This window comes from Doryrhamphus excisus, chromosome 4, assembly GCF_030265055.1.
Source record: "Doryrhamphus excisus isolate RoL2022-K1 chromosome 4, RoL_Dexc_1.0, whole genome shotgun sequence".
NCBI classification, from domain to species: Eukaryota; Metazoa; Chordata; class Actinopteri; order Syngnathiformes; family Syngnathidae; genus Doryrhamphus; species Doryrhamphus excisus.
Genome location: NC_080469.1, coordinates 4,622,500 through 4,638,106, shown reverse-complemented (window position 1 = coordinate 4,638,106; position 15,607 = coordinate 4,622,500). Strand labels below are relative to the sequence as shown.

The window sequence follows — 15,607 nt, the reverse complement described above, 5'->3', positions numbered from 1 at the left end:
GTGAGTTCTGTCACGTCTTCAACAGCTGCTGTTTTGTCCCTGTATGTATAATTGCCCAGCAGCACCCCAGGAGCACCCTCCTATAGAGCAAGCAATGATTTACACCAGTGTGTCTTAACTACTCAGTGTGTGTTCCCTTGGGGGCTTCCAGCCTGAAAACTGAGTATTTTAAAAGAAACTACCCTCAGATCAAAGACAAGGAACATCTTTGTCCTACTATATACAGTAACAACATTTTTGCTGATTTTAATGCATTTTTGAGTGTTTCTTGTTATTCTTTTATCGAGTTATTGAGTTGTGAACTCCTATAGAGCAGCCACACACAATAACCCGCACAGAAAACTATGTAGAATTTCCAGAATCTGCACCTATTCTAGTTGTATTTCCGCCTCCAAGCACGCTCACTCCACTCCGATCACCCTCCCAAGTACTTCCGGACTACTGCCGAACCCCAGTTTGTAATTTTGTGGGTATAGGAGTTGATAATAACTGAAAGCCTTTGGAGAGCTACTTAAAAAGTTGTTAGGAGTTACCAGTCGCTCATGCGCTACTGGCTGGAGACCCCTGACTTAGTCAAAGAGTAGTAAAGTAGGTCTGCGTTTGCTAACTGCAGACATAGTGTGTCCTACATAATACAAGGCGAGAGTGTGCTGCTTTTGGCTTCAGCAACAGTTTGGGGAATATTTCACAAAAATAGACCCATGTGAAATGCCGTTGACAGATGAAAATACTTTTCTCTTGCTGGCAATCACCAACTCCAACCACTTCTTGCCTTAGCTTGCCTCATAGAAAGATTTCCTGGGAGCATAGCTAACAACCGTAAACAGAGCAAAGCAGAGCTGTGGGGAGGGCAGTGCTAGAGTGTATCTGGCCTACAGTGCATGACCATATAAGGGAACTTGGCTCTCTGTGACATCACAAACAGCCAGTGTTAGAAAAAGCTCTCTGAAACCGAGCGTTCAGAGCCATTCACTTCCAAATGGGCAAGCCTCGTTACCTGAAACTTTGGCATCGTTTATCATCATTCTAACGACATTAATAGGTCCCCTTTAAAAATGTAGCTGTTCTAGTCTTAGGCATAAAATTCCTCTGCTGTGCAGTAGTACTTAGTGGTACATGTGCCTTTAACGACAAAAGTTGGCCTTTGAGCTTTGATCACCAGGGTGTGCTGGTCGAAATGCGACACTGCAACATGTGAACATTAAAAGAAGAAATGTGACAGCTGCTCGGTATTTATGAGATGTTTGTTCAGAATAACAGATACAAAATATAGCTCCCTCAACATTCCTGGTCTTTCAAAGGTTATTATTTGGGATCATGACAATGACTGCTTTAACAGGCGTAAAGGTGAGTAACCCAGGTACACAGTGATACACTCACTCAAACACTACATATAATACCTGTATGTCAGCAAAGGTGTTTGTCCAACCCGTTTCTTGTTCTTGGCACTAAATTACAATGGCTGCCGATGTCAAAACAATGAAAGTATGGTGAATGGTAAGGAGCTGTCAGCTTCTGATTGTTTTGCTTTCAAAGTGGGGATTGAAAATGGAGACGTAGGCGGAGGTAAAGCAAAACATGCAGGCGCTTTCAGTCCACTGTCATGCCACTTAGGATTTGTTGATGGATTTTCACCCAACCGTTTCCCTTCCATTGAGAAGTAATCAGTACGGCGGTGAAAGATAATATTATATCCACTTAGAGGCATGTGGGCTTTGTGCGTGTTCATACATGAAGCAAGGTTGGAAAGCAACATTTCTGTTGACATTGCTGAGCAGTCATGCTCTCCATCTCTGTTTGGACTTGTAGGCAACGCTCCACTTCTTTGTACGCCTTACGCCTCGGTCTCTTTCTGTCTTTCCTACCTTTTTTCTTTCCATTCTGTGAGCCAGCTGGTGGGCTAATAGTGGATGCTTTCCTGTGGAGGACCAAAGTGATACAGCGAAGGCGTTATGAAAGCTTAAGTAAAGCTGACATGCTGCTGAAGAACTACATCCCACACGGAGATCATCGGCAGCCTGTGGAGAGATTCTGAAACAGTCTTGAAGGAATGACAGACGCGGGGAAGTCGCCGCTGACCTCCTTACCGCTGTGCTATGATATAGGAGGCAATAGTTAAGTCCTTTATATTGGAAGCGGCAGGCACCGTCTCCAGTCACCTTCATAATTGCAGCACCGTGCCCACTGCCGTAATCAATTGAGACAGCTGTCGCTGCGGCGTTCAAGTCCATTGAGCAGGCGTGTCATGCTAATTAATGAAATGATAAGCTAGTGCTTGCCGCATTTAACAAATAAGTCCTAAAGACTCCCAAACCTTTCAGACTAAATTTATCCCACTGGCTGTGCGTTCGCAGTAACCTCAGGGTATATGAGGGGGTCACTGGGGTCAGTGATGGGTCAGTGGCAGTCAATAGGGTCAAATTCCAGGCTGGCAGGGTGGGCCGTGTCAGAAGAACCATTAGACTTGAGCTTTTTTTGTTGAAAGTATGAGGATGTCCACCCTTTTATTGAGGAGAGCCCAGTGGCAGTGACCTAAGATGACCCATCAATGTTCAGAGGAAGCTGAGACTGATGGTGATGTCCTCAGGAGCGCATCAGAGCTTCCGGGGGGAGGGGGAATCAGGGACGAGCAGGCAAGTGAAGGGAGTGTGAAGGTTTATTGCTTTGCTACAACACTTCATCGGGAGGGTTAATGAAGGTTTAACATTGCTTTTAAACCCACTGGACTGTGTGTGATATAAGACGATTTGGACAGTTAACATCTACACCCCTTTCGCTATATCTCGCTCTTCCCTGAGCTAAATATGTTCTTCCCCTACCCCTCCCACATATGCACCATGTGATCTGGATGCAACGTGTGTTTTGTACCATATGGCTGCAGTTTGAATTGGGATCTGATATGAGCCTGGAAAGCGGACTCATCCCAGCTTGAGCCGCCAGCTCTCTGAAAATGAACATTAGATTCCCAATTTATGCCTTGGCTTTGACTGTAAACGTGTTACAGCTTAACACCCATCCCCGATCCTGCTGCTCATCCACTGCTTTTGTCTGATGCCGCAAAGAAGAGAAAAAGAAATCATTGAAATGTGCCAGCTGTTGCTTCTTTTTAGCTATCTTGGACAGATTTTAGTCTGGTCCATTGTCCTATTAACATAAATGAGTCATTTGCAAACAAAATAAAATAAACATTGCCTCTGTGTTTTCCGGGAAATACATTTCTCTCATTATATTATTACAGGTGGACTCGGGTTATGCGCAATTTCCTTTCCTATAGACCAGGGGTCGGGAACCTTTTTGGCTAAGAGAGCCATGAAGGCCAGATATTTTAAAATGTGTATCTGTGAGAGCCATATACATTTTTTAAAACATTGAATGCAATAAAATGTGTGCATTTTTATGTAAGACCAACAGTTTTAGATATAATGGGCTCTAATTACGTAGACCAGGCACACTACCCCACGCCAATGGGGTGTGGCCAGCATACTTTCGTGAGCAGCGCAGTGTCTAATAATAAATCAAATACTTGCTGCCATTAATGCAACTTCTGCTGCTGCATAGTTTTGAACCGTATTCAGTACACGTATTTCATTCTTTTGGCCATCTTCACCAGAAGGCTTGGTTCTGCAGCTTTAGCTATTTGACTAAAGGAGGAACGTTTACATTTACATTTTGTTTTTTTGACATCTCAATGACCGAGGTAGACTACAGCATTACCCAGTAATAATCAAGTTTTGGTGTTTGACCTGGAAAATATCATCAGGAAAGATAGATATGGTTGGCCGTATTGCAGCAGAATATAGATGGACGAATTAAAATGCATAAGAAAGTTGTTGATTTTGAATATTATTTTCAACAGTCATTTCGGTGATGGTTTACTTTGAAATGTTAGCAAAAATACATTTTTATTGTGGTAAGAAATGCTTAGGAGCCAGATACAGTCATCAAAAGAGCCCTACCTGGCTCCCGAGCCATAGGTTCCCTACCTCTGCTATAGACTGTGATGTAAGTCAAATTTTAATGTAAGTTAAAGCAGTCTTAAAGGGACACACTTCCTGAATCAACATGAGGCTACAGTGTTGATTCTGGTCTTCCAGCCAGACCATAAGGAACCTTTCTATTTCAATAATAAGACCACTATGTTGCTTAGTTATCACTGTCTCTTTCATAGGAGCAGATTTTTTTTTACATGGTCAAAGATACAATCTTTATCGTTACAGTCGAACGGTTAAGACGGCCAATATGCAAATTTTCACGTCTTTTCTCAGCGCACTGCCACCACCTGTAGTAGAGTCGGTAACCTGTTCTTCTGATGCTAAATAATTTTGCCTTTCATAAAAAAAAAAAGCTCATGGCAATGAAATGCGGATTAGAAAGGCGGCAGATTCCTTCCTTCTGCCAGTAGCTCAGCTTTGTGCAGATTTCTTGCCGACAGAGGAACAAAAACTAAATCATTGAGAGCTCATCCTTCAAGCAGCAGGAGAATATTCTGCGGCAGAGACAGCAGGGCGTACGTAGATCATGCCATCGACCAACGTCTTTCAGTTCTTATCCTGCTTCATTTAAATATGTCTATGGCCTTGTTTTATCAGTGCAACCATGACGGGAGTCAACCACAGTGTTTGCTTACTAAATGAAAACACCCGGTGGCCTTAAACCTCTGCTAACACTCTGCCTTCCCACCCGCCCTTTTAAAAAAAAAGAATCATTTCCATACGGCTGTATCTAATCTGAAAAAAAAAAGCTATTTGCATACAGGTTGTGTTTCCCTGGCTTTTGTACGTACTGGCATCGGTGTCAACAGTGGGCAAGTAATTTATGGAACACACTTATTTGCATGCTCAGCTTTTGTTTGTGAGGGTTTTAGTTTGAAGGCGTATGAATTATTCTTCAGAGACCTCGGCCTCATTCATGAGGTCATCGAGTCCATTTTGCAGGTAGCCAGGTGTGTGTTGGAAATAAATTAGAATTCACTTCAAAGGGAATGGTTTTCAAAGACAACTGTTTTGGTATTCGAAGCAGGTGGGTGTCGGTGTGCAATGCTGCCCTTTGGGCTGTCTGCTTTTTGTTTTTTATATGGAATGTGTCAGCCTTTCGATCAGGGGTCTCAAAAATGCGGCCCCCGGGCCAATTGTGGCCCGCAGGACACTCGTTTGGGGCCCCCGACTTGATATGAAAGTTTAATGTTAGTTTGATATGGATGCTGTATGGTATCATGTACCCAGAAAAAAATTATTACGTTTCATTAATGTTCATGTTAAAGGTTAAATAACTGTTAATAGTTATCCTCCCTATCCGTGTGGAAGTGGTACGTTTTTGGCTATGTAAGTTTAAAGGAAATAACTTGAAGGCTACCGTTTAGGTCGCTAGCTCTCTAGTTTGCGAGTTAGCATGTGTCTCAAGACCCTGCAGTTGCGCAATATGTTGTAAATAAAAAGAGTATAAATGTGACTATAGTCGTGTTTTGTCATGTCTACAGGGCTCTAATAATGCTTTGTTCATTTTAATATGAAAAAAATAGTTTGTCTACCCACCAACTATATGTGGTTTCTTAAGTTTTTATTATTTTCTGTTTTATTATTATTATTATTATATTAATTTATTCATTACTGGTTGATTTTCTTTATTCTTGATTTGTTTATTTATTTTTCATCTTATTTTGTGCAGAAAAATAAAAAGTAAGATATTTGAGAACAGTGGAATGTTTTATCAGAGCTTTTATTGTAGAAAATCGAAACCAAAGCAAAGTTTATTAATTTTTCTGTTTTTAATAAATGCGTTTTTTTTTTTTTTTTGGAAAACCTGATGCGGCCCAGTCTCGCCCAGACCCTAGCTCCAGTGGCCCCCAAGTAAATTGAGTTTGAGACCCCTGCTTTAGATTGATCCGGTGGTCACGGGGGAGGACCTGTTCAATCAACGATGCTGGCAATCAGCCTATCCTAAACCACATCGTGCCAAACCTTTCACAATTTCATGTTGAAAAATATGTTACAGAGACACCGCAATGGACTGGATTGCAGGCTCTCCAGATGTACCACAGAGATAATTGAGGTCACAAGTGAAGGGTATGCTGGCAGGAACAGCTGTGTAGCAACACTGGGTTCACATCTCCCGCTGGACGCATTCGTCATTTCAAGGGAAGCCCGCTGGCCTGTCATCCGTCTGCTCCTTTAGTCTGTCCTCCTAATCTTCCCACCCCTCCAACACCAGGCACGCGCATACAAGGCAAAGGCCCAATTCCCCTGTGTAAGAAGCACCATAGCAACAACTATAAAAAGATCAATACAAGGATGAGATGTCATCTGGTAAGCAGACTTGCAACATCCCCCATGGGACTGTCCTGCCCCCCCCCAACCCAGCTCACAGGAAGGGTGAGGGTGAATGTACGAGGGGTATCCTCCAACCTGTGTTACCCACTCTTGCCGTCTGCTCAGGTTTGCTGAACAGGGCTTCAAACAGCATGTAGACACACTTGTTTGGCATTTTTATCACACGACCGCCAGCGGCGGCCTCGCTGTTTCTCTCAGTAAGTGAGTGGAGGCAAAGTGTGTTCCCTCCCCGAGAAACAGAGGAACACAACAATGCTGAATTTAACACTTTGTTGAAAATGCTTGGAACTCTACTTGACAGTTGTGAGGTTTGGCAGTGAGGAGTTTTGTTGTGTTTTGTTGGGGAAAAAAAACAGCATTTGTTGTCTTCTAAAATTCTCCTAAGGAGACATGTAAGAGACATGTATTCGTGTTCACTGCACTCTTACTGATGTAATGATACGCCATAGGAATGAAGTAATGAAGAATACAAGCGTATTTGAGTCAAACTACATGCTGAGTACGATAAATTCATACATGTTGGCAGGTCTGCACTAATATTGAAAGGTGACTGGAGCCTATCCCAGCTGTCTTCGGGCGAGAGGCGGGGTGCACCCTGGACTGGTCGCCAGCCAATCACAGGGCACATATAGACAAACAACCATTCACACTCACATTCATACCTATGGACAAGTTGGAGTCGCCAATTAACCTAGCATGTTTTTGGAATGTGGGAGGAAACCCGAGTCCCCGGAGAAAACCCACGCATGCACAGGGAGAACATGCAAACTCCACACAGAGATGGCCGAGTTTGGGATTGAACTTGGGTCTCCTAGCTGTGAGGTCTGAGCACTAACCACTCGTCCGCCGTGCAGCCCAGTATAAATATTTTTTCCATCCAAATAGTAGTCATGCCAAAATGATGTGTTGCTGCTGGATGTTTCTTTTCTTTTCCAAAAGAGGAAGGTATAAAAGAACAAGAGACGCCCACCGTGAGTTCTTTGCAGTGATCAATGTGTGGTGCAAACCAAAAGGGAAGGGATGGGCATTATGGCCAAGGCTACAACATTTATCCACATATACAATAAAACAGGCTATAAAAACCCTTTACACTCATTAAGATCATTAAGAAATTGATTTTTTTTTTAAAATAAGCAACTGCAGAGTAATTTACCCTTATGTCGTTGCAACATTAATTGTTCCAGCTATTGGTCCGTTTATAAACTGGAGACAAACAATGAGTGTTAAAATCCCGTTTTTGTCGCCAAGATTGCAGCTTCTGTGCCGAAAGTCTTGCTTGTCTGCTTTTAGGGACACCACCATGGCTTGTGGAGATGCACTGGAATGCACACTTCCTGTGCACCATGTGTGAACTCGATACGCAGTTTTACCGAAAGCGTACAATTGAGGATAATAAATTAACTTGTTTTTCACCTCACTACCAAGTTTTGAGGTTGGGCTGATTGTCGAAGACATTGTCAAGCAGACGCGCGTCTCACAGCACATTCTTATGGTGTATTCAAGAAATGCAAAGTGTGACATCTTGGCATACACCCTGGACTGGTCGCCAGCCAATCACAGGGCACATATAGACAAACAACCATTCACACTCATATTCATACCTATGGACATTTTTGATTAACTTAGCATGTTTTTGGAATGTGGGAGGAAACCGGAGTAGCCGGAGAAAACCGGGGAAAACATGCAAACTGAGTGGGATTGAACTTGGGTCTCCTAGCTGTGAGGTCTGCGTGCTAACCACTCGACCGCTGTGCAGCCCCACTTTGGGTAATGAGAAAAATAATTTCAAATACAATTTGAAACAAATATTTTGTGATAAAAGGAATCTCCGGGATCGACTTACAATATTACTAATATTCACTTCAACAGTGTACTGCATTGTACCATTACATTTAAATCCTCTCAATGTATGTACTATATGTTGCAAAAGATGATTGTTTTTAAAAAGCTTTGTCATAATTTGATGACATTAACAAAGAAAACAAATTTAGTTTTGTCATCTTATCTCTTTTGGTTTTCAGATACTTAACCATTGTTGCATGTGTGAATAGATGTGTATAAACTAGAACCTATTTTTTGTCTGTCACCCCCCCCCCCCCCCCCCCCCCCTTGTGTGACTGTGCCTGCCTTTCTGTGAGTGTCTTTCCATGTAGAGTGTTTTTAATGAGGGGCATGTTGGTCGTGGTAGATGCTGTACCTCCTTGCCTCCATTAGAGCCCATTAGAATCATCATTAGGATATTCCAGCGCTCAGTGCGAATTCACAGCATTGCTATTAGAAATGCCTTTCATATCTTTGGTTAGGACTCGTTTTCTCTATCGCTCGCCTTGCATTGTGTCTGGAAGAGCATGTTGCCAAGGCAACATCGCCCAACATTTCGGTAAAGGACATTTGCTTTTTCGAGTGCCTTTGTCATACTCTCCATAATTATCTGTCAGTTTAATTCATTGACCACACCCTATTTAATTTGTAAGCCTGGACTCACAATTTCAGCATTAAGATTTCTCCGGTGTTGTTTATGAGAATGAATGGGGGCAGAGCAAATTTAAAAAAAAAAAAAAAAAAGAGCAGCACTACTGTTAACCAAGGTGTTAATAGGGACTGCATCTTCGGTTTATAGTTCGCATGTCAATTTGTCACTGATTTTTTTTTTTTGTGCCAGATTTCTTCTCTTTCGTGACTGTGCTTTTTAGATATATTTGATCTTAAAATAAATCCCACCCTCAGAGTTAATTTCAGACGGTAGCATCTCGCCAAACTCCTTTTGCTTTTGTCTTCACAAGACTGCCAAATGTATGTCATTAAGATTTGTAAGGGCTTATTATTAATAAGTGAAAGGTGTATAGACATGACATTTTCTGCCGCTTCCCATGCTTAAAGTGCACATAATTACAACATTCAATTACAGCAATTTAAGAAGGAAAATTGGCTCGAGTGCTGATTGCACTGTGGAATTAGGCTACGTGAAAAGAGAAGACACATTGCAGTAGTTCTCAAGAGTACAGCTGCGGTTTTCCAAAAATCTGCAGAAAGATCATGTAGGAAGGAAGAGGGACGGAGAGGACAAGATAACGGGGCCGTATGTCTCCTCACTGCACAATTGAAACATAATTATTTCATGCCAGATTGTGTGCTCAGCAAAGGCCCGAATGGGGTACACATTTAACTTTAATTAGCTGTGATTTATTCATACTGACTAGATGGCAAGGAGAAATTGGATCATCTGATTATAGTCAAGCATGAAAATGACCTGATTAAACACTTAACGAAACCTGAAGGAGGGACACATAAGGAATGTTGGGAAGGGAAAAGTGAGCATTTTTTCGTCCATCAGGGATTTCTGATGGTACTCTTCCGAGACACAGCAACACACCGTTCTTCTGGACTCTGATATGATGTTTTTCCATAGAGCTTGAAAGTTGAGATTATCTGTGTAATGTGCTCTAAATGAACAGGAAACAGAGATTGCAAGCCAGTCTATAAATTATTTTCTTACTCAAGCTGTTTGTCTCTCCTCAGGTGTGCAAGCGAATGAGAGTCCTGAGTCTAAGACTTGTAGTTCAGCCAAAGTGTCTGTGCTCCAGCGCAGCCAAGAGCAGAACAACAGTGAGGTGCCGTTTGCTCCTCCGCTGCCCAGCCCCACCCCAGCCTCGGCGCCTACGGGCTCCCCAGCCCCCGCTGCAGCAGCAGCGCCCCCAGAGCCGCCTCGATCTTTCCTCCCTACTCCGCCTCCTCTCGGAATCAAGAGGGAGCTCCAAGCTCCACCCCCTGTCCCTTCCCCTTCCCTGCTGAGGGCGCCACCCCAGCTCCACCCTCCTCACCTCCACTCACAGCAAGAACCCTGTCCTCATCCACCCCCTCAGCACCACACCCGGCCGATCATCAGCCATCAGGTGCACCACCCGCTGCAGTATAGCCTTCACGATATAAGGTACGTTTTACCTCAAGTGTCCTGTCAAATACAGGATATTTTCTAACACAATAATTGTAACATACAGTAGGTGAGTGGAATACGGATACACAATTCCTTTCATTGTCTATGTGAGCGGCAAGATCAATGTAATAAACCATGACACGTTCCAACCTGATTTAATGTAGTCAATGTGACAGATACTGTAAAATCATACACAATACAGTATTGACTTTTTTTCATGTGGAAATTGATTTTCTGCCACCCGTGAAGATATACAGTTTTTCATTTAACTATTTCCCCCTTCATAATGGCCGTGTACATTTTTCCCCTCACAGAGGTCCTCTGAAAGAGTCTTTTATTAGGAAAGCATTCTTACTGTATCAGAACCAAGTGTCAATTCTCTATTATGAGACACATCAAGTCATACTGTACATAACACGTGCAGATGAAATCAGCTGCACAAAGTACAACAGATGAATTGCATCATGCTACTACGTCACTCAATTGTCTTTTATTCCGTGTCAACTTTATCTTCAGCCACCAGAGCGGTCCAATTCTTCCTAAACATCACCTCGGACCATCTCCACACCACCCAATCAGTGGGCTGCCATCCTCAGCCCCCGCCTTGCCTCTGTCCATAGCCAACCTCTCTACCTCGCACTATTCTTCCCTGCGGAGCCCGGCACATCGCCATTCGGCCATGTTTGCAACCCCGGCCACTCTGCCTCCACCACCGACCTTACCTACCAACAGCTTAGTGGTGCCTGGCCACCCTGCGGGTACCCCCTACCCAGGTAATGCTGCAAACACCTCAAACAGAGTAGTATAATTACATCATGTATTAAAGAGTGCTAGCATCACTTAAGTATAACAGCGCTAATACAATTACTTGTTAATCACGATTAACAATTAATCACGATTGGCCTTATTTAGGGAAAATAAATATTATATATATATTTATATATATATTCACTATATAGTAGACATAATAAGAGACATAAATAAAACTTGTGCTTGTGTGTGTCGCAGTAAATAGGTTCTGTGTGGACGACAGGAAGTGACATTGTTGGTTCAGAGTTGTTTTAGTAGCCTCTGTTATTATTAGGGCTGACCAAGGATTAAAATCAGATTAAGCACATTTTTCACTGATTAATCATGATTGTTCAAATTTAACTGATTAATCATGATTAATCGCCTGATTAATCATGCATGCACTGAATATATCAAGCTAAAATGCACCACACCAGTTTATTTGTCTAACACTCGTCTCTTTAATAGTCGTAGAACATTTGAATCACACGTTCTTATGAGCAATGAGGTGTTGCGTTCACAGACATCATGTCATTTAAGGTAAATGTAATTTTTTTGGTTTCCAGCATACTTAAATGTAGCAAATTGTACATCTGAATTATCACCCTCGGTGTCAGTTTATTTTCAAGACAATATTGAGTTTTGATCTTACTATTTCAAAAGGTTGTATCTGGAAAATGGTTACACATAAAGGCATACTGGGAATGAGAAAGAAAATCATCAGTTAGTGATGGGAGTAAATTCACTCATCTAATGTGCATGTTATGACATCACCAGGCTCAGGAATGGTCAGATTTTTGTCTCACGACACCCAACAAGCTCATCAAAATGTCTGATCCACTTGTCGTACTGTTCTTCACCTGTCACGCAAACACAGCCACCACATCGTCATCATTTACAGCGGAATCTTGAACTCCCTTCTCCGCTATTAGAAATGCTGCGCAATTTGCCACTATTATTTTTTTTATATGTTTTACTATATATTTATGTTTATTTCCACACATACACTATTATTAAGCCATGTCTATGATGTTCGGGGTGTCGCTGAACACATCTCAAGTGGTTGTAATGAGAATGAATGAGGATGAAGGAAGTAGGGACGTGTGGGTTGGAGATACATACAGTACATGGTGTTGGAATTGTACTGCTGTGTGTGTTCAGCTAAGTTGAAGCTAAGTGAAGTTATAAAACAGTGGAAGGCTATTTTTGACACATGCGAAATCTCAATTCTTGACGAAAAACATTATCAGCAAGCCTATCCCAGCTGTCTTCAGGCGAGAGGCGGGGTACACCCTGGACTGTTCGCCAGCCAATCACAGGGCACATATAGACAAACAACCATTCACACTCACATTCATACCTATGGACAATTTGGAGTCGCCAATTAATCTAGCATGTTTTTGGAATGTGGGAGGAAACATGTCGGAGTACCCGGAGAAAACCCACACAGACAGACTCTACACAGAGATTCGAACCCAGGTCTTCCCGATCTCCTGACGGTGTGGCTAACATGCCAACCACTATCCACCGTGCGGAGATCCATTGTATAATTCACTGTCATCATTCCAAACATTTGACTGATTCCTGTCATCAGTCATACGTTTATGATTCATTATGATTAATTGACAAATCAATGATTAATCATTATCCATATAATCAACAACTATTTTGGTATTCCATTAATCATTTTAGGATTTAAAAATATAAATGTCCTCCGATTTCATCTGAATACTTCCTTAGTCATCCATGAATCCATATATCTTTGTTTTTTAAGCAAAACAACATATTCACACACATCAGCTTTGACTTTGGAAAAACAGTTGAAAACTTTACAATGCTCTAATTAATTAATCGTTATTGACACTATAATTCACTTAGTACTTGTAATTTATATCAAAATACACAACAAACGTGATTTGATATCAGTGTCACTTCCCTGGTTCTTTTATTTTTTTTCCATTCATCCAAACATATAAAGTTAATTAATTGACTGTTGCTACTTTTAAAATTCATGCTAAACCTTCACAGGCTTGTTACTTACTTAGTACTACTAATATTGTCAATGGTGTGAAATGACATTACATTACATTCATTACATTTCCTCCCATATTCATAATGACCAAGTCAGGAAGACTGTCAAAGTGTCGTAAGTTGCATAGGTCACAAATCGACTGGTGAGTTGCAAAGTAAGTACATAAAACGAAAAGGAATGCTCAGTTAAGTTGACCTTAACTCCGTCAAACATCTAGAAAAGCAATCGTGAACTTATTGACTTCCTTTACATCCTTCCAAGATCGGCCATGCGGCCCAATGTACTCATTTGAGTTTGCAAAATGAATAAGCCTTGCAGGATACCGTAGTATGGTGTAAATTAAGTATGGTTCGATTTGGAGTTGTGTGATCCAAGATGGCTGAATATACAGTACAAGCAATGTTGGGATTATCATCCCACATGTGTATTAATACCACAAGATTCAGTATATGCAATAGTTGTAAGATAACCGAATCGGTGTACGAGAAGCAAGGCAAAATTATCGCCGAAAATCAAACCATATATACATTATCCTCGATGTGAAATATCAAGATTATCAGAAACTTTCGTCTGTGTTCAGAAGTCATATCAAATTGACATACAGTAAACCTCGGATATATCGGACTCGGATATATCGGAAATTCGCTCACAACGGACAGATAAAAAAGAAACGATTTTTCTGTAATGCATTTCCAATAAAAATTCATTGCATATATCGGATTTTTTATAACGGATGTCGCCTATTTTGGACAAAATCTCCAGTCCCGTTCCAATGCATTTCCATTAAATTTCCCTCGCATATATCGGATGGCCGCATCGTGGCGCTGCGATTCGCCGAATCGTGACAGGCCGCTATACGACGTCATTTGCAGCGTTTGCAGCGTTGCCTGCGCGTCCAGGTACATTGGAAACATAGTCAAGGAAGTGCCTTTTTATAACGGATAAAATCCGATTTACGCATATACCGGATATAAATCCGATATATGCGTAAAACAAACATTTTCCGGTATACGCATATAACGGATTTCGCTTATATCGGACAAAACCAGTGGGAACAATTGAATCCGATATATCCGAGGTTTACTGTATCTTCATGCAAATCCTATAATTTAGCGGTCGTAGAAATGTCTGGAGCATTAGCTCCATAACAAGTGGACAATCATCAAAGCTGGAGAAAAGGGGAACATCAGTGGTTGTGTTGAGAATGCAATTAAATGAATCCCCAGCAACCACTAAGATATTATATCTATAACTATATCTGGAAAAAAAGACAAAACAAGGATACAAAGGTCTCCAGCGACGATGCTTGTCTCCAGAATACGCCTCACCTTGCATTCTGTTGAACGGCACGTGTGTGTGTGTTTTCTGCTGGGATGACTCTTGGTTCTCTCTTGTCTTTAGATACCAGCCTGTTGATATCATTCAACCAACCAATCATGTATTGCCAGCCTCATTCGGGGATTCTGATTGGCACATTGTCACAGGCAACTCTCTTACCACCACCAATGAGTCCCCACGTAGAAAACCCTCACAGCATGAGCTGGAGAAACAGAGAATGCCAGGTGACTATTTTCTTTCTCTTCTACCCTTGTTGAAGACTGACTGGGCGCCCGTGCCTTTTTTTTTCTTGTGTTTCCACCTTTCCGCCTTCCCTCTCCCTACCCCCTTTTTTTCTGTCCTTTTTTTTTGTTTTCCTCGCTCTCCTTTCTTGCAGAGCATGACCTCCTGAGGCAAGAGCTGAACAACCGTTTCCTGGTTCAGAGTTCAGAGCGGGGCCGGGGGCCGCCCGCCTCGCCGCTGGCCCCCGTGTCGCTCCTGAGGGCTGAGTTTCACCAACACCAGCACATGCACCAGCACCAACACACCCACCAGCATACCTTTACGCCCTTCCCCGCCAGTCTGCCCCCGGCCGCCATCCTCACCCCGCCCACCGCACCTCCCATGGTGCGTACCCAAGCCAGAAATGTGAGGATAAGTAAAAAAAAAATAAATAAAAAATATTAAATCAAGTCATTTCCCTCCCAATTTTCTCCTTAATCAATTCCCCTCTTTTTTTCTTTACCCCCAATTTGACCCCAAAAATGTCCCGTAGTTGTAAGGAACACCTCCCCTCAAGAAATACTGATTTTTTTAGTGCTGGCTGCCACATCCCCTCACCTGATATAAACACCCATTCAAGCACAGGAATGTCTTATTCCAATAATAATAATAATAATAATAATAATAATCCATTGTGTGCATATGGTTGGGTTTGGAAATTTATTTAGGACCAGCAACGCAATCCTCCCAAGTTCATCAAATGCACAAAATAGCTAAACATTAGATTTTTCAAACTGATGTGTGGTTGGGGGGGATGGTCAGTCATCTGCATTTCCCCCGAATTAGTAGAGAGGGAAAAGGTATACGACTTTTCATTCATCATCTCCAACATGCAGCAAGTCAGGCGAGAATCACAATTTTTCTCTTTTTGGCACAAGTCTAATAGATGTCATCCATCATTCCCTGACCTCTGATTAAGAGCGGCTG

At 42.0% G+C, this 15,607-nt stretch overlaps 1 protein-coding gene across 11 annotated transcripts in view; it reads left to right on the top strand.

Annotated features, from left to right (window-relative positions):
- The window catches only part of fbrsl1 (fibrosin-like 1), a 331,766-nt gene that overhangs the window by 299,266 nt on the left and 16,893 nt on the right, over positions 1 to 15,607 (top strand). For 9 of the 11 annotated variants that reach the window (XM_058069504.1, XM_058069509.1, XM_058069505.1 and 6 more), the window contains 3 exons: positions 9,846 to 10,257; positions 10,777 to 11,033; positions 14,796 to 15,046. In XM_058069504.1, coding sequence (XP_057925487.1) covers positions 9,846 to 10,257; positions 10,777 to 11,033; positions 14,796 to 15,046 — 920 coding nt within the window. Of the gene's footprint in view, positions 1 to 9,845; positions 10,258 to 10,776; positions 11,034 to 14,482; positions 14,644 to 14,795; positions 15,047 to 15,607 lie in introns of all 11 variants that reach the window. The other 2 variants (XM_058069503.1, XM_058069507.1) reach the window with 2 other exon arrangements.